Source organism: Staurois parvus, unplaced genomic scaffold (assembly GCF_062004578.1).
Source record: "Staurois parvus isolate SC_StPar_1 unplaced genomic scaffold, SC_StPar_1.0 ptg001095l, whole genome shotgun sequence".
Classification (NCBI taxonomy): Eukaryota; Metazoa; Chordata; class Amphibia; order Anura; family Ranidae; genus Staurois; species Staurois parvus.
Window position 1 is genome coordinate 1,576,500 of NW_028318891.1, and position 25,820 is coordinate 1,602,319.

The 25,820-nt window shown below is 44.9% G+C and overlaps 1 protein-coding gene and 1 long non-coding RNA gene across 2 annotated transcripts in view; one reads left to right on the forward strand and one right to left on the reverse strand.

Moving 5' to 3' along the window:
• Positions 1-15,484, forward strand: part of LOC149440308 (uncharacterized) — a 66,005-nt gene extending 50,521 nt beyond the window's left edge. Inside the window, exon 2 of the long non-coding RNA XR_016307681.1 lies at positions 15,016-15,484. This is a non-coding gene — a long non-coding RNA (uncharacterized LOC149440308). The remainder of the gene's footprint in view (positions 1-15,015) is intronic.
• PRLHR (prolactin releasing hormone receptor) lies at positions 12,559-25,636 on the reverse strand. The gene is made up of 2 exons (XM_089658800.1): positions 24,765-25,636; positions 12,559-15,234 (listed from the first exon to the last, which is right to left on the reverse strand). Exon 2 carries the CDS (start codon positions 15,186-15,188, stop codon positions 14,160-14,162), a length of 1,029 nt encoding a protein of 342 aa, XP_089514926.1. The 5' UTR covers positions 15,189-15,234; positions 24,765-25,636; the 3' UTR covers positions 12,559-14,159.
• Between the last annotated feature and the right edge of the window lie 184 nt (positions 25,637-25,820).

The window sequence follows — 25,820 nt, forward strand, 5'->3', positions numbered from 1 at the left end:
GGGGGGTTAGGGAGGACCAGGAAGGTGCTCAGCTGTGGCAGGAGCATGCCGACCCCACCGCCTCTGCGACCACTCGGTCTGGGTGAGTGGGTCCATAGGTGAGTGCTGCAGGGGAGGTGGAGTCAGTGGCTTGGATCCAGGTTTCGGTGACCGCTAGGAGGTTGAGGGAGTGGGAGACAAAGAGGTCATGGATGGCGGTGAGCTTGTTGCAAAGCGAAAAAGCGTTCAGGAGTGCAACCGAGAGAGGAGGGGTGGATGCGGGGAGGAGGGGGACAGGTATAAGGTTGAGGGGGTTGCGGTGGTTGGCGGGAGCAGGGGGGTGCCGAGAGGGGGAGGTGGGGGGTCAGGGTTCGGGGAGATGTCCCCAGCGGTTAGGAGAAGGAGAAGGGTGAGGAAGGTGGCATGGGAATGGGATATGTGCAGGAGCGTGTGGGTCTGTTAGTGGTGGCGTGTGGGTCGGCGGGAGAGTGGAGTATCAGGAGGAGGTGGTGAGAGCCGTAGTGGGGAGAAGGAAGAAGTGAAGGAGCAATGTAGAGCTGTTTAGGGGGAGTAGGGGGGTAGAGGGAGGCGATTTTGGGAATGGAGGAGAGGAATACGAGGAGGAGGAGTACAGGTGGCATGTTAGGGTGAGCGGAGTGCTGGTCAGATCGGGGAGGTGAGAGGATTCATTTCAGGGCGTGATGATGCGGAGAGTCTGTCACATGGTGGCGGAGTTCATCTGTGTCCATCTGTAGGAGGAGAGTGAGAGTGGTGGGCGGCAGGGTCAGCAGCTGGCTAGTTGCAGTCTGTGGGTGCTGTAGGCCGGCATCCGTGGGTGCTGTGGCACGGCGTCGGTGGGTACAGTGGCTCGGCGATTGGACGAGTCGTAGGGCGCGGTGTCTGGGGGTGTTGTAGGGCATGGCGTCTGGGGATGCTAATGGCTTGGTGTCTGGAGGTGCTGTAGGACCGGTGTCAGGAGGTGCTAAAGGCCCGGTGTCGGGAGGTGTTGAGGCCCGGCGTCGGGAGGTGTTGAGGCCCAGCGTCAGGAGGTGTTGAGGCTTGGCGTCGGGAGGTGTTGAGGCCCAGCGTCAGGAGGTGCTGAAGGCCCCATGTCAGGAGGTGCTGAGGGCCCGGCATCAGGAGGTGCTGAAGGCCCGGCGTCAGGAGGTGCTGAGGGCCCGGCGTCAGGAGTGCGTAGTGGTGGAGGCTGGATACAAATGGTATCATCTATTCTTTGTTGTTGGAAGAATCGCATGGACACAGTTCTCTTGGAATATATAAGTGTACTTTATTACTTGTTTTTTAAACAATCACTATTGGTTCATACTTATTACCCTTAAAGGCATTTTACCTAAATATTTGCATTTTTGCATAACAGAAGGGTTAGTGGTTTATTGTAACTTGTTTTATTTGTATTCTTGCTATTTGCTTGTTATTTATTTGTTTTTCTGGCTCTGTATATTCACACTATCACATAATTTGAGGGGTTTTATATACTGACTGGTATTGCTAGCTGCAAGGTATTTGGTTTGTATTACTATTTTTTCACATCTCTCTAGTACTGACTTTATTTTACTTGTTATTATACTTTTGCTTCATTGTGTGGATGAGGACTTTAGGAATAAAGCCCAATTTTGAAAACATTCATTAATTATCCTTTGCAAAGGAGTTAGTTGCTTTTTTAGTTCTAAGGGACATAGAAAAGAAGAACTAGTCCCCAGAGTGTCTTCTCCCCCAGCTCCAGCGGCCTAAGGTCTTGACGGCATCAAAACCGATGCAGGGTCCATAGACCTGCACCAGACACTGAGGGACAGCCCATCACTGGGGCATGGGGGAGCACCATCTGCTGGGAGAGCAGAAGATCAGGCAAGTTAAAACTCTCTCCTAGACCAAACAAGCAGTTAATGAGAAAAAAGGAAGTCTGTTCGGCTGCACTCCAAACAATCCACTTTATTGAACCAGGAAAAAACCAATACAGACAGTGGAAATACAGTGAGGGACTGGCAGGTAAATGCGTTTCATGCTAGGGACAGCATTTATTCATTACCCAGTGGACCTATGTACAAAGTGTTGGTTTTAAACATTGACAACAGCTCTTTCTCCTAATCAAGACTGGTTCCACCTCCTGCTACACCAGACTGCATTAAGGGTAAAGATGGCTCTGGAATTAATAACAACTTCAACATCCCCCAAATCCAATACACTAACCCAAAGGATAAGTGTAAGAAACATTGCGTCGCACATTGGGGATGACAGAATGTAAATATAAAAGTGAAACTTTAAAAACTATATAAAGAAAAACAACATACCATAAAGAAAAAAACACCACATTGTTTATAAATGTACAGTTAGGTCCATGTATATTTGGACACAGGCACGATTTTCATACGTTTGGCTCTGTATGCCACCAGAATAAATTAAAATGAAACCATCTAAATGAATTTGAAGTGCAGACTTTCAGCTTTAATTCAAGGGGTTGAACATAAATATCAAGTACAAATTGTAGGAACTACATCCATTTTTATACACAGTCCCTCCATTTTCAGGGGCTCAAATGTATTCGGACAAATGAATATAATCATAAATAAATGTTCATGTTTAATATTTTGTTGAGAATCATTTACTGGCAATGACTGCCTGAAGTCTGGAACCCATGGACATTACTAAAGACTGTTTCCTCCTTTCTGATGCTTTGCCAGGCTCTATCTGCAGCTGTCTTCAGTTGTTCTTTGTTTGTGGGTCTTTCTGCCTTTAGTTTTGCCTTCAGCAAGTGAAATGTATGCTCAATTGGGTTGAGATCAGGTGATTGACTCGGCCATTGCAGAATATTCCACTTCTCTTCCTTCAAAAGCTCCTGGGTTGCTTTTGCAGTGTGTTTTGGATCATTGTCCATCTGTACTCTGAAACGCCGTCCAATCAACTTTGCTGCATCTGGCTGAATCTGGGCTGATAGTATATCTCTAACACTGCAGAATTTATCCGACTGCTCCGGCCTACGCTTTTCATCAGAGGGCACTTCAGGGTACACTAGCATGCAGGTGTGGTGTTCCTTGCTGCATAAATAGCTTTTTAATATGTTTTTTTTTTTTTTTAAATCATACTTACCTAGACACAGCATTAGTCTGATGCTGCATCTGTACCCCGTCGACTCTAAGTGTGAGAACTTGGTGATTACATGACTGCTGATCGCTGAGTTCTCACAGCTGCTCTGAACAGAGAGCAGGACTGTCAGTCATCGCTGTCTGCTCTGCCCCCCCGTGCTCACTAGAACACTGGGCTGTGGAGGGGAGAGAGCGGCTGGCTCAGGTTCTCAGCGGATTGCTGACAGGCTGAGCTAGGTGCCGCTGCAGACTCTGGGGTGGATCCCAACTTTAAAGTCGGGATCTTTCTCCAGCCTGGACCGACTGAGTGATGTCAGCCAACAGTGGACTTTAGTCCACTGTCAGCTGAAAACGGGTCACAGGACACAGAACAAACTGCACTCCTGTGGTCCACAGAAGTACAGCAAATAGAGCTTTGGCTGTACTTCTCCTTTAATAGTAAAGACTCCAGCAGCCATATTCCCTTAGTCCAGTGGTTCTTAACCTGGGTTCGATCGAACCCCAGGGGTTCGGTGAGTCAGTCTCGCGGGTTCGGCGGAGGTGAAGACCCACACCCGACTCATATGATTCGTGCAGTAAATATTCATTATTTTGTTTTTGTGTGAAAATCATGTTTTAATGGTTTTGTTCTTTGTTCTTAACGGTTTTGTTCATTTTGTGCACCTATGTATAAATATATACCTAAATATATACCTATGTTTTGAATTTTAAAAATCATATTTTATTTTTCCAATTAAGAAGGGTTCGGTGAATGCGCATATGAAACTGGTGGGGTTCATTTCCTCCAACAAGGTTAAGAACCACTGCCTTAGTCCATCACAATTCAACATTTATACTGGTGAATAAGGAAACAAAATGCCATATTATAAAAAAAAGCAAAGGTAGCCACAGAGTCATAAGGTGTCCAACGCCATTTGATTGTGGGCCAGCCTAATAAAAGGAAAGAGGGAAACTCCAGCAGCCATATTACGTCAATCTATTACATTTTCATCCCAAAGGGAGAAGGGAGAAAGCACTATAATTTAAAGATATAAAGACAGCCATAATAGCACTGAAGGGGCCAAGCACTATACTTTAAGAATATAAAGGCAATCATAATAGTATACATCTGTTTTTACTGTTTTTAATATTTAAAAAAGGGGAGAAAGGTGGATGCCATATTGAGAAGTCCAGATAAAATAATTAATGTATTCAGAGATAGTCTAGATTCCAAAGATTACAAACAAGAAATATATAATGGCACCATTATTTCAAAATATTGTATATTAATGCTCAATTTTGGTACCAATGTGCTTTTAATTCTTTTGTAATGAAGAGATGTCATTTTTAATAAAATACTATACTATATGCAGCCCTTTCTTGGCTCCATATGGTGAGCGGTCGTCCCCCACACAGCTACATCCATGTAATGATTGCCCCCTGGTGACATGGAACTTTATGGTTCTGCGCAGGGCTTTTTTTCTCAGAGAATAGGTGTGGGTACTCTTCCCTTCTAAGTCACTCATGGTTTCCAGCCCCTACTCACCTCCCAGCAATGTCCCTTGGTTCTGCCCCTTACTTGCCTCCCAGTACCGCCCCTTGCAGAGAATACAAAACCAAGAATCATTTTTGTAATTTGAATGGAATTTGCTAATGAAAGACAGTAAAATAGATCCCCTTCAACCAGCAACAATAGATGCCGCCCAGCAACAGCAGAACCCCACAGAAATAATAGACCTTCCCAGCATCAATAGAACCCCCAGCAACAATAGATCCCTCACAGCAAATATAGATTCTACACAAAAAATAGATCTCTTACAGCAACAATAGGTTCCCCCAGCAACAATAGATCCACCCCAGCAACAATAGAACCCTGATTAACAATAGACCCTCCCTCATGACAAAATACCCTCCAGCAACAACATGTAGCACCCTCCTAGGTAGCTAGAGGGAACTAAGTTAATCATTTTTTTAGTAGGAGGCTGAATTTGGGTCAGGGCTGAGAGACTCTGTAGATCAGCTCCCTGATACCCCCCCCCCCCTTTGCCCCATTCTAGAGATTTGGAGAAGTCTCTAGAATTCAGTGGGTGTGGGTGAGGAGGAGCTGGTCTGCACTCTCAAGGGATCCTGGTCAATCCCCAAGCAGGAGGCTTGGCATGGGGTCAGGACAGCCCTTGAAAGTGACCGAGCCTGCTCAGTAGCAGGAGAGTTCGGGTGGAAGATGGAGTGTGGAGCCTGGGAGGGGGTCCAGGAGAGGGGCCTGCCTACAGGTGGAGGAGCTGGAAGAGAGGATCTCTAAGCCTCACTGTCCCCTGAGAAAGGACAGCCTGGAAAGCAGGGGAAGAGCTAAACCAGCGTAAGGCCTGCAGGCAGCCAACAACCCATAAGCTTGCAGGAGAGACTGATTGAGTAACCCTGCACTACCTGGGCCGGATAAAGGGAAAGAGGAATTTGGGTGGGAAACCTGACTAGCCCCCATCTTGGGCTGCTGATCTTAAGGAGGCAGATTCTGGGTCCTCTTGCCCAGGGATTCCCTCAGGCAGCTGAGTGAAGAGGAGATTTCATCTGGGGTCTGAGGTGAGAAAGCCCTTCTGAAGCACTTGTACATCGTTCCAGGAAGTTGTCCTCAGTTTACCAGTTCCTTGGGCATCCCATGTATCCCTCATCCTTATCCTAGTTTAAATCCCATAATAAAATACATAAAACCTAAGTTCAAGGACTGTTTACTGTCTTTGGAGTGTAAGGCTGGAAGGAAATGTATGTTGCCTGGCTGTGCAAGGCTATAGGGGGACCCAAATATTTAGCAACTCCTAAGGGGTGGTGTTACAAATAGATCCCCCAACAGCCAGAAATAATAGACTCTCCCTCAACAGTAGATCCATCCCAACAATAGACCCCCCAGAAACAATAGATCCCCAGCAGCCAGCATCAATAGACCCTCCAGCACCCCTAGGCATTACAGACATTCAGTGCTGGAGGTGTCAGAACTGCGTTCATTTACATTCCTGCTGAGAAAAACCCTGGTTCTGTGACATCAGAAGACTAATGAAGTTTGGTGGTTTATTGAAGTACATGCGCTGTTTGCTGCTTTACCTTTGCATCTTATTATCTGCTGAGTGCGTAGTGGTGTCGGCTGGATACACAGTGGTGTCATCTATTATTTGTTGGTGGAAGAATCACACGGACACAGTGCTATTGGAATATATAGGTGGACTTTATTACTATTTTTTTTAACAAGCACTATTGGTTCATACTTATTACCCTTAAAGGGATTTTCTTGAATATTGTTTTATTGTAGTTTGTTTTATTTTTACACTTGTTATTTAATATTTGTTTTTCAGCGCTGCATATTCACACTATCACAAAAGCATAGCAGTGGCTCAAATAATGAAGCCATAAGATAAGCATGATAGCCAGACATCTAGTAATTTTAGAAGAAACTAAGAATGACAATTTCCTATTACAACTGGCTGTATGTTGTGTCCAGAGGATTCCGGCTTCTCGTCTCACACAAATGTGACCCCAATAAATTCACATTTTAATGATCTTCTCCATTAGTGTAATGGGGGGGGCAGTGTCCATCTTTATGATGAATCAATTATTATAATGTACTGCGATTGTCTTTTCCATTATTATTAGAGAAAGGACGAGTCATTGTCAGTGGTGATAAAACAGAATTATCTGCATTTCCCTCTTATTGTGGCCAGTCCCTGGACTCCGATCGACTCACCGCAGCCTGATCTGCCCCGCAATGCCGCAGTGTACTGCCAAAGGGTGGCTTGTTGTCCGCACAGACAGAACTGCAGTATCATTCTTCTAATAAATTGGATAAAACACTCATTTAGACCATTGCAGTGCGTTAGCACTCACATTATGTTGTGCATTATTATATTGCAGCTTACCAATTCTTAGATGTGATGGCTGCATTAGTTTTCTGTTTTAGGCTTTCTTCCTTCTATTTTCACCTGGTGATCCAGCCAATAAGTCTGTCATTTTTCAAAGCCACAAGCTCTCTTCCAGATATATCAGTTTACAGGGATGAGACAAACCATTTAACACTAGCAAGGGTGCTTACAATAATCAGCTTATATTTATTTATGGAAAAAATGTATTCCAAAAGGAAAAGCCTGCTGTAACTGCTTACAAAGTATTAGCTGGTGTTTGGCTTCAATTTGTTAATATATCTAAATCTGCTCCCACTCCCACTCCCCTCCCACCCAGACTGACAAACGCACCAAAATGATAACTTTTTTAAACTTGATTTTTCTGCCATATCCCGACAGAAGGATCAAGTGTAGATAGGAGTATTTTTTTGGGGGGGAAATTCATTTTATTGAGTTTACAAAGTGAACAGAGCCATCGGGCATACTGTAGATAGGAGTATTTTAATACACCCGTATACAGAAATGCTCTCCTTACACAAAATGTACAATTTGTACACAAGCCATTAGATTTACTGCACTGGGAGTTCAACCTCTTATGACAGCTCAGTCTCTGTGTTGGGAGCGTTCAGTGTGTGCACTCTCAGCATAGAATGCTTTGCCACCAATAGACGCATATGTTGTGCCACATGTGGGCGTTAAAGTCCACACTCTTTATTGCTGTACATATGCGATTGGTGAGCGGCAAGAGGTTAAAGTGGAACTTCACTCAAAAGGGGAATTTCCACTTATTGGCAGCTTCCCCCCTTCACTGCCACATTTGGCACTTTTTGGGGGGAGGGGGTACATTGTTTTGACAGGTATCTGCTCCCACTTCCGTTCAGATGTGCCATGGCAATCTGAGCTGGAAATTCGCCCCCCCCCTTTCCCACAGCCTTCTGGAACACTTCACAGGTCCCAGAAGACTGTGGGGCCATTCACAAAGCACAGTGCTCTTCACGCATGCACAGTAGGAAATGTGTTTCCCTTACTTAACATGCCGAAGAGTCGGCTCAGGCGAAGACATCGCTGGATCCCTGGACAGGTAAGTATCCTTATTTTAAAAGTCAGCAGCTACAGGATTTGTAGCTGCTGACTTTTAATTTTTTGGAGGGAGCCTGGAGCACCGCTTTAAGGAACTAAAGACAGGTGGGGCATCTAGTGGTGAAAAGTGAGAACTACTTGTCTACCTCCCTGTTACACCCAGGTTTAGAGGAGAACTGCAGATATCTAATATTATAAGGAACTCAGACAAAAAAAGAATGAAGCCATTTTATAGGTCCTAATATGATGTCTGTACTCAAAGACATTCAGTAACTGAGATCCCCCTTATACATCCTCCCCTCCAGGAACAATGTATCTAAAATTAGCCACAGTGTGCAATCTGATTATACAATCGCTAAAAACTATGTAAAAAAAAAAAAAGCTTAAAAAATCTACTGTATTACATTTGTATCCAACCATACAGGCTTTTGTACTACAGTATATAGTTGTTATTAGATATGCAGGAGATTGTACAATTAAATTGTATAGTGTATGGTCAACTTAAGGCCAGATTTATACCTATGACATCTCTTTGAAATATCAGAGATATAAAAATGCGTAATAATATTAGTGTGTGACTGTGAGGGGGCCATTAGAGCAAAGCTCCTCTGGTGCAGAGACTTGTGTGACCAACTAAGCACTGGTTCACACTAATGCGGTGCGGGAAATGCAGTGAACCTGTGCGTTTCCCGCACCGCATTGTAATCGCACGGTGCCCATGCGATTTGGTGCAGGCATCAATGTTAAATTAACGACACCCTGAAACAGATCGCAAAATGCAGTGCGATTACAGAATTTGCATTTGATGCGAATCAGGTGCAGGGAAAAAAGGGACCTGCACCTTTTTGGTGTGGATGCAATGCGATTTGAGCCATATAAAATGTATGGCTCAAATCGCACTGCACAGACATCGCATGTGATTTGCACAGGAATACAGTTCAGTTCCTGTGCAAATCATCTGCGATGTGCTACACCACATTAGTGTGAACCACTGTGTTCTGTACAGTACTGCGGACTATGTCAGAGCTATACTAATGTAATATATTAATAGTGTGTTGACTGTAGGGGGAGCCAGTGTTCTCTGTACAACGCTGCTGAATATGTCAGAGTTATATAACTGTATAATAATAGTCTGTGACTGTGGTGTGGACATTACAGTGTAAACTTTTCTGGCTTAGAGACTGATGTGACTGACTGAGTGTTCTCTGTACAATGCTGCAGAATATGTCAGAGCTATATAAATGTAACATAATAGAATGTGATTGTCGTGGGACATTAGAGTGTTAGCTCCTCTGGTGCAGAGACTGAACAGCTTAGTGTTCCCTGTATTTCAGGTATTATTCAGAGTGTCTCGTGAAGTTTTGGGATCTCAGTATTTGGGGTTCCCTTTTATGCTCCACTTCTGGATTTCCTTTGGATCTTTCCAGGTTTTCAGGATATTCGGGGTTTCAGCAGGGACAAACCAGCTGGAAGTGCAGTCAATGCGATCTGGCAGAGGAGACAGGTACACTTCACTAGGTGATCAGGTCAAGGGAATGTCTTGTAACTATGTGGAGTGTTATCTTCAGCAGATGAAAGCTGTTTTGCACCCCTCACCCTACAGTCAGATGCAAATGCAATCCAGTGCAATGTCCCACTGCAGGGAAATATGACAGTGGAGGAAAAAGCAAAATTCCTGAAGGATGCTTGTGGAAGGTTTAGAGCTGACAGACACAAAACTGCTGCTCCTATCTGAGCACTGGACTTTTGCGTTTTTTCAGCCAAACTAACTGTAAGGCACTAAATGAGTTTAGTTACCACCGTAATCAGGCCCAGAACTCTGTGTAATTAATGTGTTCGGGTTTAAAGGGATGAGGCGGCAACCCTACTTCTGTGTGAGGTAACTCTCGGTGTGTTTGGCCTCCCTTATCATCTGGGGGTGCTGTGTTTAGAGAGCTTATTGTGTGTGGGGTGCTTGTCATCTGGGTGGCATTGTATCCAGGGGGTTGCTGTGAGTGGGGTGCTTGCCATCTGGGAAGCGCTTTATGTGTAGGGGACACTTCTCATCTTGGGAGTGCTATAAGCGGGAAGCTTGTTAGCTATACTCGGGGCACTCATCATCTGGGAAGTGCTGTGTGTGGGGTGCTTGTCATATGAGGGGTGCTGTGTGTGTGTGGGGGGGGGGGGGGAACACATCACCTGGCGGGTTCTGTGGAAAGGGTACTTGTCTTCTTGGGGCATTGTGTGTGTGGGGGGGCATTTATCATCTAGGCAGTACTTATCCTCTGGTGGGTGCTGTGAGGTGGTTGTTAGCGTGTTTGGACTCCTTTATCATCTGGGGGTTGCTTTGTGCAGCATTGTCATTATCTGTGTGTGGGGTGCTTGTCTTCTGAGGGGTGCTGTTTAGAGTTAGGGTTTCTACCTCATCCCTTTAAAACCGAGCACATATTAATTGCACAGGTTCTGAGGCTAATTGCAGATGAGTGAGTTTAATTACCACCTTAATCAGCCACAGAACCTATGTTACCCCAGGTTCACACCTAAGTGGTTTCCGCTTTGCAGAAACACACTACAGTCCATTTAACATGATTTCCCATGGGACGCGTTCCCATGCGTTTTTTGGAAAGGGTCAGGGACTTTTTTAAATGCAAAAAGTTGTGTTTTTGGTTCTATAGACTTCAATGGAAATGCTGCAGAAAAGCATGTAGTGCTAGCAACAAGAATTAAAAAAAAAAAAACGCAGGTGCAAAAAGCAATGCAGAAACGGGTCAAATGCAAACTGCATAGGTGTCAACCTAGCCTAAATAATGTGTTTGGTTTTAAAGAGAAGAGGTGGAACCCTATGTAGAGTACTTATTATCTGTGTGGGGTGCTTATCATCTGGGTGGAATTGCATGCAGGGGGGCTGTGTGTGGGGTGCTTGTCAGCTGTGTTTGGAACACTTATCTGGGAAGTGCTTTGTGTGGGGTGCCTGTGTGTGGGTTTCGTTTGTGTGTCACTTATGTGGGGGGTGCTGTGAGTGGGAAGCTTGTAAGCTGTGTTTTGGGGCCACTTATCATCTGGGATGCTGTATGTGGGGTGCTTATCACCTGAGTGGCATTATGTGTGGGGAACACTTATCATCTGGGGTGCTGTGTTTGGGGCACTTATCATCTGGGAAGTGCTTTTTGTGGGGTGCTTATCTTGTGTGGGTCTCTTGGCATATGAGGGGTGCTGTGTGTGGGGCACACTTATCATCTGGGGGGGTGCTGGAAAAGGACTGCTGGCCAGCTATGTTCAACTATGAAGTGATGTGTGTGAGGCACTTGTCATCTTGGGGACATTGTGTGTGTGTGTGGGATTTATCCTTTGGGGGTGCTGTAAGGAGCCTGTCAGCATGTTTGCCATCACTTATCATCTGGGGGGGTTGCTGTGTGTAGCTTGCTCTTATCTGTCAGTGGGGTGCTTGTCATCTGAGGGGTGGGGAGAGATGTGAGTGGGGAGTGTTTCAGCTTTTTGGGGTCACATCATTTGGGTAAGAGGTGTCTGAAACACTTATCTGGGGCATGGTGTGTGTGTGGGGCACTTATCTGGGGCATAGAGTGCTATGAGTAGGGAGTTTGTCAGCTGTTTGAGGGGTCACTTACCATCTGGGGGAGAGGTGTGTGTGGGGTGCTTATCTAAGGAATGGGGTGCTGTAAATAGGGAGTTTCTCAGCTGTTTGGGGTCACTTATCATCTGGGAGAGAGGTGTATGGACGCTTATTATTTGGGACATGTTGTGTATGAGGTGCACTTATCTGGAGAGGGGGGTGCTGTGAGTGGGGAGTTTTTCAGCTGTGTTTGGGGCACTGATCATCTGGGGGCACTATATTTTGGGGTACTTGTCATCTTTTTGGGGCATTCGTTACTTGAGAAGAGCAGAATACCCTGCTAAGATACTTGCTGGGTCACTTGTACTGATGTGCATAATGGTTTGTGAAGCTGCATTGAGAACATGCTGGGCCTGTACAGTGGGTAGAATTACTCAAGGTATCTGCCTTATGAACTACTCTGGCTGTGGTATGAGCCCCGTCTGCAGGTTATCTGGCATATTGAACTTGCTGTGAAAGCAAAATGTCTGACCTTAGTTTAAATGAAAATGTGAAAATATACAGTTGTATATTTGCAGTGATCACCAGGTGTGCGTGAAAGAAAGGTATTAGCAATGTAGAAATGATTCTTTACAGTAAAGGCAGTCAGACCACATTCACAATTTTGTACTCACAGCAAGATGAATTGCAGAGTGTGCCTGTTGTGACATATGACCATTTATTTTCAACGTCACTGCAAAATGCATAGACAGCCAAAATAAGCACACTTGAGTCTCAGCACAGCACACAGTAAAGAACACGTGTCTTGCTAGGGAGCGTGCTGAAGACAGCAAAGGCTGGTACATTTCTTCACCTGTGATGGTGTATATGTGTTCAGGGCCTTATCGGTGCACATGATACAACCCAAAAATACACAAAACACACATCAATGTGTACACAAAGTATTAATGTTCAGCTGGAGAATGCAAACCTCACGAAGCAGTAATAGCAGGACAACTAGCAAGATTATTTTATTTTTTGTTCATAATTTTGTTACAATTTCTGCAGTCATTCTCAGTGAAGGATCATGGGAATATTCAGTTCTCCCCCCTCCTGTAAGGGGGTTATCAGCCATGACTGGATTTCATATTTTAGAACCTGATGGTTGTGAGTCATCTATGTGTGACCAACAAGTCGTGACTATACTGCATGTTCATTCCAGTGCCTAACGTCATGTTCAGAGCTATGAGGAGCTGTTTTTTTTTTTTTTGCACAAGAACAGGTCCAGGATGGGCTCAGGAGATATTTAAATCCCATTATACCCCAGAAAATCACCAAAACACCTCCCCTACTGACTGTATTTCACAAAAATGGCAACATGTGCCAAATTAGCCAAATGTTTCATTTGTACTCAGGCCGCACTCTCTGGGACCTATTGTACAGGATCAGGATAGGCAGCACTCTCTGTAACCTATTGTACAGGATAGGCGGCACTCTCTGGGGCCTATTGTACAGGATAGGCAGCACTCTCTGGAACCTATTATAAAGGATAGGGGGCACTCTCTGGAACCTATTGCAAAGGGTAGGGGGCACTCTCTGTGGCCTATTGTACAGGATAGGCGGCACTCTCTGTGGCCTATTGTACAGGATAGGCGGCACTCTCTGGGGCCTATTGTACAGGATAGGCAGCACTCTCTGGAACCTATTATAAAGGATAGGGGGCACTCTCTGGAACCTATTGTAAAGGGTAGGGGGCACTCTCAGTGGCCTATTGTACAGGATAGGCGGCACTCTCTGTGGCCTATTGTACAGGATAGGCGGCACTCTCTGTGGCCTATTGTACAGGATAGGCGGCACTCTCTGTGGCCTATTGTACAGGATAGGCGGCACTCTCTGTGGCCTATTGTACAGGATAGGCGGCACTCTCTGGGGCCTATTGTACAGGATAGGCAGCACTCTCTGGAACCTATTGTAAAGGGTAGGGGGCACTCTCTGGAACCTATTGTAAAGGGTAGGGGGCACTCTCTGGGGCCTATTGTACAGGATAGGCGGCACTCTCTGGGGCCTATTGTACAGGATAGGCGGCACTCTCTGTGGCCTATTGTACAGGATAGGCGGCACTCTCTGGGGCCTATTGTACAGGATAGGCGGCACTCTCTGGGGCCTACTGTACAGGATAGGCGTCACTCTCTGGGGCCTACTGTACAGGGTAGGCGTCACTCTCTGGGGCCTACTGTACAGAATGGGCGGCACTCTCTGGGGCCTACTGTACAGCACAAGCGGCACTCTCTGGGGCCTGTTGTACAGCGCAAGCGGCACTCTCTGGGGCCTGTTGTACAGCGCAAGCAGTCCTCTGGTGGCTAGTGTAGAGTACAGACAGTACTGTATGATATCTGGTGTGCAGAACAAGCAGTGCTCTCTGATGTCTAGAGTACGGCACAAGCAGCACTCTTCCGGAGGTTAGTGTAGGGAGCAGGCAGTGCACCTCTGATGACTATAGGAAAGAGCAGAGGCAAAGCCAGTTTATATTTTGTAAAATGGGAGTGCTCACAGTAATCGGCGGGGCTGTATAAATCTAGCAGGCTTTTACAGCCCTACTGGCTGCAGTTACAGGACCACACTCAGTACACAAGGAGCAGAGGGTCTAATCCTTCGTTTCCTCCACAGAAACATCTTCTTAAGTGCCCCTCTAAAGCTGTCATGCAGCCAGGCATAAAGAAAGGAGTTGGTACATGCAGACATCATGGCAAACCAGTGACACAGGAGTTGTACTAGGTTGAAGTACTGCTTGTCAATGAGGTCAATGTCAATATCTTTCATAATATTAAATATATGTAAAGGCAGCCAACAGACCCCGAAGGCCCCAACCACCAGCACCAAAAGACGGAATGTTTTTCTCCTTCGTGCTCGGTCCCACTCTGCCTGGATGTAGGTGATGTTCCCAGGGACCACCCGGTTCTTCAGTTTGACGGAGATCCTCAAATAAGACAAGGAGATGACAATAAGAGGTAGAGCATAGGTGAGAATGAGTGTGCTGTATGCATATGCAAGACGTTTCTTCTCCATCCCAAACCAAAACTCTTCACAGATGGAGAAGTCTAGATCCGGGAACTCGACATGGTATGTGTGAACCAAAGCTGGGGTGGCCATCAGACAACTTACCAGCCAAATTGCAGCCAAGATGTAGGCACAGGTGGGGATAGTGAGTCTTCTCCTCAGTGGGTAGACAGTGGCATGATACCTGTCCACTGATATCACTGTCAAGGTGAAGACAGAGACGTACACTGTCACGGGCTGCATCAGGTACACAAAATAGCACATGAAGTGCCCAAACACCCATCCCCGGGGCTCAAAGGCATAGGCTAAAGTGAGGGGCACACAGGTGGCACACATCAGCATGTCAGAAAAGGCCAGGTTGCCCACTAAGAAGTTGGTGACGTTGTGCATCTTCTTGGTCTTGCAGATGACATAGATGAGAAGATAATTTCCGATGATACCAATGAAGACGACCAGGGAGTAGCAGGGGATGATGAGTGGCTTGTAGCAATGAAGGAGCTGGAGGCCCATGAACTGGATGCTGCTATTACCAGCCATTCCTGGGAATAGGCTCTGAGCACTCCGATTCCTCTGCGCCATCTTCACCCAGACAGGAGATGCCTGGACCAAGTCTAATTCAATGTTCCTAAAGCAAGAGAGATGTATCATTACTACAGGGTGATTGCACTCTACTATGATACATCCACCAAAATTATTGTACTCTATTGAAAAACCTCTTTCCCTGTGACTGCACTCTACTGCAAGAACATATAATTGTGATTGCACTCTATTCTTGAGACCTCATCCCCTGTGAATGCACTCTACTGTGAGACCCCATCATCTCTGGACTGTATTCTCCTGTGAGATCACATCCCCATTAAAGAATTCCACTATGAGACCTTTATAGCTGTGTCTTTACTGTACTGTGAGACCTTTTTCTCTATGACTTGACAGTACTGTCAGACCTCATCCTCTATGGCTTCACATGGGAAAAAGGAGAGAAGCGCCTCTAAGTGCAATAAGTCTTTTAATTCAAGTCTAAATGTAGAAACACTCACATGTGTGAAGTAATCATAAGCATAAAAACCGTGGTTAACAATCGTTAATGGTGGGGTGGTAACCCGGGTGAAGAGCCGTCATCTCTCTGCGATGTGGGGAGGTCAGCTCTCGGCTGGAACAGCGTGGTGGCTGGAGGGGGAACAGCGGTGAGGCCAGCCTTCATGCACGTCCTCCCTCAGAGCCGGATGGAACGCACGCTGGAACGTAGCAGCGGCGTGGCCGTGATGACGTCAGATCCCAGGGTGCACTGCGACGCGTTTCGGAGCATGCACTGGCCGTGGAAGGCGAAAGTGCACTCCTTTTTCAAGCAGGGGGAGGTGGATGAACAGGGGTGAATATATAGGGAACGTGAGTCTAATTGATCAGTTAACCAATTAACCAGTGATTGACCATTGCTGTCAGGTGAATAGTGTAAAGTCATGGATGTTAACTGGGGGGTAAAAGGAAACCAAATGGGAAAAAAGAGAGGATGTAATAAATAAGAAAACAAAAGAAAAAAAAAAAAGGGAGGACGTGCACGAAGGCTGCCCTCACCGCTGTTCCCCCTCCAGCCACCACGCTGTTCCAGCCGAGAGCTGACCTCCCCACATCGCAGAGAGATGACGGCTCTTCACCCGGGTTACCACCCCACCGTTAACGATTGTTAACCACGGTTTTTATGCTTATGATTACTTCACACATGTGAGTGTTTCTACATTTAGACTTGAATTAAAAGACTTATTGCACTTAGAGGCGCTTCTCTCCTTTTTCTCATCTACAGAAGTTGCTACAGCTTATTTGGAAGCCTTGCCCTCAGTGCCACACGGAATCCTACGCTCTTCATACAGTAGCCACTAATACCACCATCACCCATACTACCATTTCCCAGGACTTTGCAGTGTTTGCGCTGTTACAACCCTTCCTCATTTTTTCTATGGCTTCACATTACTGTGGGATTTCATCTGCCATGACTGCACAGTACTGTTAGACCTCTATCCTCATGACTGCACCCTATTGCAAGACCTCATCTTCTATTGTTGAGGACATTAATACTGAAATTTTATAGCTGGGCAACTCCTATCCTCATATTGATTAGTGATTCCAAATTATTAACTACTGCAGTAGGGAACAGACACAAAAAGATACACTCAGCATCTTCCCAAATAACTATTCTGTTTAATCGGCACATTTTGAAGTTTTTTTTTTTAAACACATGATTACGTAGGTATCAGATTAATATTGCAATTGTACTTTTATGGTAACAAGGGGCGTTACATAGGCAGACTAATTTCTAATCAGGACTTGAAGGAATGCAAACATAATGAAAACATTATTAGTGCCGTGTGCACAGTGAGTGCAGTGTACAATACATAGACAAAGCATACAAAATAGAATACAATTTTATTTAGAATTTACAAATTTCCTTTACAATCTCCCCTCTTTTGATCAATATTTTACATTTTGATCACAGATTACACCTACTATGACCTTTTAACCTGTAACCTCCTTACATTTAGGTAGAACTACTCCTGGCCTAAGAGGCAAACTCAACTGGGGAGAATCTAATAGCTAAGAACAGCTATATCATTACAAAATGCATTTTTATTTTGACTAACTTATATAAAAAAAAAACAAATGATTGAAAAATATTTACAGAGTAATGGGCTGTACACTCAGTTCCTGTGGCCAGAATGGCCTTGTAGCTTAATTGTGGATATGCTGACTTATCAGCATAGTTAAACACAGACAATTCTACATAAATTGGAAGACATATAAAAGAGAATATGACTTCAACATGGCTGATCTATTTTCAAATCACATTAAATATACATATATCCCTTAATAATATATTTATTAAAGCATTTGAATATATAGTACCCCAGACTGTGATTCCAAGAGGAAACCAAATTAAACACAGATACTTTCACTTAGACATTTTTGCAGTGTCTGGTGTGGCTTTTCCTTCATGTTTTGTAAACTGTACATGAAATAGAAGTTGTATTGTGTCTCCAACCATTTCCTATATATATTTTTAAATGTCTCTTAACAATCCACAAGTCACCTTGCTTTAGTTTATGAGATCCTTCCAAACTGTTAGGATCTGGAATTTGGGAAAAAAAACACTTAAATGAGTTTGTAAAAACCTAAAAAAATCTGCAACATTCACTGTGAGATCTGCATGGAGGCCTTCAGCTACTGAGAAAGATATAAGCAAGTGAGAAATACACTTCCAAACTAAATCACATAGGGAGAGAGTTCATATATCCCTATAGGGGCTTAAGAATATGAAGACATTCAGACCATAGTTTTCTAGTTTCTGACATCCCTTTAGTTACTCTACTTTTTTCCACTACATTGTAGATGGTAGGGGGTGTAAAATAAAACCTCAAACTTCTTGTAAGAACTCTCCTCTAAAATTAGTTCCTGTGTTACTCTCTCTAGCTTCTGGGACTCTGTACTTACAAACTACTTCTGATAACACTCTTTACTGTGGTCTTGGCAGTAGCATTTGCATTGGACAAACTTCTGGCCATTCAGAAAACATGCCCATACAGATCAATGCATACTCCTAAGATCCTCACTTGGGCATCTAGATATATCCTTTTGTAATCTCTGGAAGGGATGTTCAGTTTTTGGTAACACCTTTGGTAACAGGTAAAACAAGAAGTGGTATATTCAAAAACAACTGTGGTGAAACCTGGCGCTATCCCATGCTCACTTAGGCAGCCATAACTGCTTTTGATGCTCTATGTGTCAAGCTGGAGGCAAAAGAGTGGCTGGCAGACCTAAAAGATCACCTTTTTCAAAAGTCCTGTTTCATAAGAGGTTGCCCCCACTGTGGAACACTTGTTCCACACATTCCAGAATAGCCGTAGAATGTGGAAAACACATTCCAGAATAGCCGTAAAACATACATCCCATTTAAAAAAACACTTTTCATAACTTAAAATAGGGAATACATACAATCGAACAAAGCATATATTCGGATAGCTCAGTTTAATGCGAGTCGCCTGATATTTTACACCCCTAGATTAAGTCTACCCGAGAGCACAAAGCGATATCTCTTTAACCGACACAGGTATATATGTCATATCTGATATCTAGATGTTCAGCAGATGATTCTGCATATTATTCTACTACTGGCTAGGCTGCTACATGTACCTAGGGAAGGGTATTGACCATGATATAAACTGGGAGGGATTTGGTCATAGCCTGAGTTCCTTGCCTAAAACACCCCTCCCCAAATGAGGCGATTGGTTCTCTGCTTTAAGGAGACACCCTGCTGGGTTCCTAGAAAAAGGCTGTTATGCTTTGAGTTGAAGTTGAAGAATTCTCCCTTTTAACATCAGGAACTAACTTTGGGAGAAAAGGCACCCTTTTGCTCAGGACCCTTGAAGCTGCTTAAATAAGGATTTCTGCATGTATTCTACCTTCTTAAACTTCTTTCTTTATCTGTGTGCTGTGTTATTGCTCTCTGTGTGTGTATATATATATATATATATATTGGCTACATCTTTTTCTGTAAATATTTTATTTGCACCATTTTGACCTTTTTAGTAATAAATCCTATTATCTGAAAAGTGTTGAACTGTTTCTAAAACTCTTTAATGCAAACTAAGAATCTCTGAAGAGCGCTACTGTGTGTTTTAAACTTCTGAATACATCTGCCTGCGGTGACAGTGTGTATGCAGACGCTTATTCAAACATCATAGTGTTACTGTTTGGCGCGTTTCCTCTTTCTCTGTACAAAAAGGAGGTGGTGGCAGTGTGAAGGGTTAATTGCGTAATTAACCTGACTCAGTAAGAATCGCTGTCAGGCTGCAGTACATAGATTGTGGTCCATTAGCTGGAAAATCTTTGTCCAGGGTGCAGCTGAGCGTGGTATTGTTGGGTACGTGACAGCGCGGTTTTAGATTGGCTAGTCTTTCGGTCACGAGTTGGTGATAAGGGCTGGGGGTCTGACGCCGTGACCGTCACAATAGGCAGCCCCCACAAAAAGAATTTCAGTTTTGGTGAGAAACTCCCCAAAGGTAAATACTTATAAAGGGATGTAGACCCCGCAGCTTTTCCCACCAGGTGATTATGAGGAACTAGACCTTCCCATTCAGAGTCAGTCTGCAAACCTGGCTGCCAAATGTGCTAGGTACAGAATGGGGGGTAAGCATTGCAGTGAGGAAAGGGGTTCAGAGTTGAAGGGAGAACTGTGCTGGGGTTATGGGGAGGAGCTTTGTAATGGTGTTTCTTACAATGACACCACCATACGCATGGCCATTTTTTTTTTTTCTCTTCAGTGACACCACCGATTCCCAGCATTTTGGTTTTTTTAGTGACACCACTGGACATTTTTTTCTTTGCCATATATTTGTGCACCTATTTTAAACTTGTTATTGGTACTATTTCATTGCATGTCACAGACATAACAAACATTTTGGCGCTCGTCACTATGGCCCAGCTGTTTCCTTCTCCACGCAACAGGGCAGGGGTGTGGGTGTTGGGGGGTGCAGTTTTCCATCTTTGCCCTGGGCACCGGTTGACATTGTCCTACCACTGTACTAGGGCAAAGAGTGTTGCAATAAGGATTTGGTAATATTGTTGAATCTTTTAGTTTTGAAAGATAATATTCAAAAGATGGTTAGATAAGAAGATTCCAAGAGTACAAGAAGTGCAGATGAAAATAGCTAAAAATATAATTTTGAGTATTCTGACAACCTTGGTCAAAAGATGAAAAATATAAGGAAGATATTTAAAGAAAAGGGAATTTGCAGTTTGGAACAATTTTATAAAATTGCTGAGAGACCCTATCCCCTGTGACTTGTCTCTACTGTTAGACCACATCCTCGCTATTGCACTTTGCTGAAAGTCATTTCCAGTCATCCCCTGGGACTTCACTCAACTGCAAGACCTCTTCCTTTGTCACTGTGTTCTACTATGAGACCTCATCCCCTATAACTGCAATCTACTGCAAGATGTCAACCCCCATGACTGCACTCTACGGTGAGACTTCATCTCCCATGACTGGAGTCTACAGTGTACACCTTCCACTAGACGGACGTATAGCTTCCAGCTGTACACCACATAGAGATGTTTTTTTCCGATACGATTAAGACCTACGATGCTCCATATGGATGTTTCTAATTTATGAGAGAGCCTTAAAACACCTCCTTTTGGATGTCCTCAGTGTCTGCTCATTTGGGCCCATGTGGCATGGGAATCCCCTTGGCCCCATTGTATTGGAGGATTGTATTCGAAATGGTGGCTGACTACACTTGTTTTTATGATACAGTTATCCTTTTTATCATCTGGTTGTCTTATCACCAGGGCTTTTTTTTTTCAGCGGGAACGCAGTTCTGGCACCTCCAGCACTGAATGTATTTAATGACAAGGGATGCTGGAGGGTCTATTGATGCTGGCTGCTGGGGGATCTAGGTTGCTGGAGGGGATCTATCTTTGTGGGGGGGAGGGGTTTTATTGTTGCTGGAGAGGTCTATTGTTGCTGGGGGATCTATATTTTCTGGGGGTGGGTCTTATGTTGCTGGTGATCAATCATTGCTGGGAGGGATCTACTGTTGAAGGAGGGGTCTATTGTTGCTGGCTGCTGAGGGTCTATTGATGCTGCCTGTTGGGAGTCTATTATTGCTGGAGTGGACCAGTTGTCTCTGGGGGGGGGGCTATTGTTGCTGGGGAAGTCTGTTACTGCTGGAGAGAATCTATGTTGACGGGGGGGGTCTATCGTTGCTAGCTACAGGGAATCTATTTTATTGCCTTTCTTGTTACGAAATTATACTTGGTTCTGTATTCGCTAAAAGGGGTGGTACTGGGAGGTGGTTAGGGGAAGGAACCAAGGAACAGTGCTTCGAGGTGGGCAGGGGCAGAGACAAGGGGTAACTGAGAAATGGGGGAGTACCTGCAGCTATTCTCGAGAAAAAAAGCCCTGCTTATCACATTGCATTGATTGAAGAGTTACCCCTAAAGAAGGAGCTACTGTCTTTGAAACGCGTCGAGTATCATATTCAATCTCTGCATAGCAGAATTTTTTGTAAACAAATATATATATCTGTATGTACTAATGTGATCAGACAATATCTATGTGTAACTCGTAGTTAGGAATCTTTTTTTTTTTTTTTTTTTTATACCATTTTTATGTTGTGCCTTAAAGTGATACTAAACCTAAAACCGTTTTTTACCTTAAAGTGTTACTAAACACCAGAAAAGTAAAATCACCCTGTATATGCAGTAAAGCATGCTTGTTATACTCACTGTGGAACCTAAGGGGTTAATGTTCCGCATTGTGTAAAAAAGGCTGTTTTGATCTGGTCTTCTCTGATCCTCCCCTTATTCCAGTGCCCCCCTCTTATCTCCTGATAAGACATATCATGTGGAGTCACTCTGCACATGCTCAGTTTGGTGTGTATTGCTACAAGCTTTTACCAGTGCTTGGCTGGACACTGATATAAGTCACAAGACTGTTCTAACTGCTGATGAGAAAAGGTATTTAGCAGTTTATATTCACTAAAATAATTGCACTTCCATGTTCTGTGTACTGTGGGAGATCAGATATAGTGAATGTAGGGTCTGGGGTTTAGTAACACTTTAATGCATTGCCTGCATTAGGATAAAAAAAACATTTTTAAGCAGGAATCATTGGCTCTTGCTGCTGTCAATCAAGTGTCATGAAGAGGAAATGGGCGGGGCAGGGCTAAACTCCGCTGTGTGTGTCTATGGAGTGCAGCTCCATAGACACACAGACTGGGAGCAAGCATGCAGTGTTTGTTTCCATAGCAAACTGCTTGCTATGAGGACACACAAAGAAGAGAAGCCATGATCACCGGTGGGGGACCCCAGAAGAAGAGATTCGGGCCACTCTGTGCAATACCACTGCACAGAGCAAGTGAGTATAACATGTTTGTTATTTAAATTTTTTTTTAAATCTGCCTTTAGTAACACTTTAAATAAAGATTGATGTTATTCTTTTAATACTTTGCAAATTCTGCCATTAAAATCCCTCCCAATGGGGGGAACATATTTCTATTATATTTTAATCAAGGTATGTTGGCCGGCATCACAGTGAACCCCCATCTTTTTCTCCACTCTAAGAGCTCATTCCCCATGACTGCACTCTACTGTGAGACCTCATTCCCTGCGACTGCACTTTTCTTCAAGATCTCAATACTCGTGACTGTGCTCTACTGAGAGTCCTCATCTCCTGTGACTCATCCCTGGTGACTCTTCCCTACTTGGAGACCTCATCCTCTGTGTCTATACTCTACTAGATCATCCTTCCCTGTGACAAAACTCTACTGCAAGACCTCCTTCACTGTGACACAAATGTGAGATCTCCCCTGTGACTGCACTCTACAGTGATATCTCCTTCTCCATTACACAGTTCTACTGTGAGACCTCCTTCCCCATGGCTGCACTCTACTGCCAGAGCTCATTCTCCATGACACAGCTCTGTTGTGAAGCCTGCTTCCACCATAACTGCACTCTACTTTGAGAGCGCTTTCCCCATGCATGCATTCTAATTTGAGACCTTTTTCTCCTTGTATGCACTCTACTGTGAGACCTCCTTCCCCATGGCTGCACTCTACTGCGAGACCTCATTCTCCATGACACAGCTCTGTTGTGAAGCCTGCTTACACTATAACTGCACTCTACTTTGAGAGCAATTTCCCCATGCATGCAGTTTACTGTGAGACCTCCTTTCCCATGTATGCATTCTAATTTGAGACTTTTTTCTCCTTGTATGCACTCTATTGTGAGACCTCTTTCCTCATAGATGCACTCTGAGAGCTCATTCCCCATAACTGCACTCTACTGTGAGACCTCATTCCCTGTGACTGCCCTCTGTGAGACCTCATTCCCCGTGACTGCCCTCTGTGAGACCTCATTCCCCGTGACTGCCCTCTGTGAGACCTCATTCCCCGTGACTGCCCTCTGTGAGACCTCATTCCCCGTGACTGCCCTCTACTGTGAGACCTCTTTCCCCGTGACTGCACTCTACTGTGAGACCTCATTTCCCGTGACTGCACTCTACTGTGAGACCTCATTCCCCGTGACTGGACTCTACTATGAGACCTCATTCCCCGTGACTGGACTCTACTGTGAGACCTCATTCCCCGTGACTGGACTCTACTGTGAGACCTCATTCCCCGTGACTGGACTCTACTGTGAGACCTCATTCCCCGTGACTGGACTCTACTGTGAGACCTCATTCCCCGTGACTGGACTCTACTGTGAGACCTCATTCCCCGTGACTGCACTCTACTGTGAGACCTCATTCCCCGTGACTGCACTCTACTGTGAGACCTCATTCCCCGTGACTGCACTCTACTGTGAGACCTCATTCCCTGTGACTGCACTCTACTGTGAGACCTCATTCCCCGTGACTGCACTCTACTGTGAGACCTCATTCCCCGTGGATGCACTATACAGAGAGACCTCATCTCCTGTGACTGCACTCTACTGTGAGACCTCATTCCCTTTGACTGCACTCTACTGTGACACCTCATTCCCTTTGACTGCACTCTACTGTGACACCTCATTCCCCGTGACTGCACCCTGTGAGACCTCTTTCCCCGTGGATGCACTCTACTGTGAGACCTCATTCCCTGTGACTGCACTCTACTGTGAGACCTCATTCCCCGTGACTGCACTCTACTGTGAGACCTCATTCCCCGTGGATGCACTATACAGAGAGACCTCATCTCCTGTGACTGCACTCTACTGTGAGACCTCATTCCCTTTGACTGCACTCTACTGTGACACCTCATTCCCTTTGACTGCACTCTACTGTGACACCTCATTCCCCGTGACTGCACCCTGTGAGACCTCTTTCCCCGTGGATGCACTCTGAGACCTTATTCCCCGTGACTGCACTCTACTGTGACACCTCATTCCCCGTGACTGCACCCTGTGAGACCTCATTCCCCGTGGATGCACTGTACAGAGAGACCTCTTCTCCTGTGACTCATCCCTGGTGACTCTTCTCTACTTGGAGACCTCATCCTTGGTGACTGCACTCTATACAAAGCTTTTTGCCCATCACTATTTTGTTGACTGCACTGTTCAGAGAGACATCCCTAGTTTTATACAGACAGATAAGACAGTACTTGAAAGAGATATCTCTGTAATACTCACTGTGTAGAGACCCGTTGATCCTGCTGCGATCTCCATATGTCCAGCTGCCCTGCTGATGTGTTATAGATGTATAGTGGTGGAGGGGATGGAGTGCGCTGTTTCTATAGTACACAATGTGTGGGTGTCAGGGATCCATAGATACAATAGTGAACAGGGCAAGTACAGCTGGGGTGACAGAGTTTCTGCGCAGCAACATGTGGATGCAGCCTGTGTGTGTAACCGAGTTCATTGTAGGAGTGCAGGGATGAGCCTGACAGGTGGAGGGATGAGGAGATGGGGGCTAGTGTATGATGCAGACAGCAGCTGTGCAGAATTAGTGTCAGACACTTATAGATTCTTCTCAAACGCAGACCGTGCCGGACCTATCACTGATATCTGCGAAGAGTCATTGGGTGAAGCATTTGCGAAAGCGCAATCTTCTCTCCGGCATCCTCTCTTGGTTTATTTTGCAGTTATTTTCTGCAGTTGCAGAAATTGTTCAGAAGAAGGTGATCCCACTTGTCAGCATGCAGGGCTGAAGGAAACTGCTTGTCAGTGTTCTGGGTTAAGTGACCCACGTTTTTGTAAGTGGTCTGGTCAAGGGATCTCGCTTATTATTGTGTCCAATTAAGGGATCCACTTGGATTGGAGTAATCTCCCTGTTGAGTATGCTACTTGTGGGGGTTCCTTGTTAGTGCTTCATAATGGCAACCCCCCACTTGTTGGTTGTCCTCATTGGTGTTATGTGATCCCGCTTCTTGGATTGCTCTTATTTTGGTACAATCCTGTAATAGTAATATTGTTGCTCGAGCCCCACGGAATAGTGGGCTGCCTCCTGGTTGTGTTGGGAATATGCATATAATGAAATTCTCTATCATTAATAAAACAGTTGTGATGATGAAGAGGATTCCTGATTGCAAATGAATCCTTACATTCCCTCATACAGCTGGAGCTCCGATAATTTTTCCAAGTCATATAAAGTGAATAATGAAAGGACACCGGACAGAGAAATGTCCTGCCTCCACCCATATCCAATAAAACAATCAGCTATTTGGATCAATGCCCACTGAGTGAGGC

Bases quoted from the DNA above. Each gene is read 5' to 3' on its own strand.
- PRLHR (XM_089658800.1), bottom strand. From the start codon at position 15,188: ATGGCGCAGAGGAATCGGAGTGCTCAGAGCCTATTCCCAGGAATGGCT.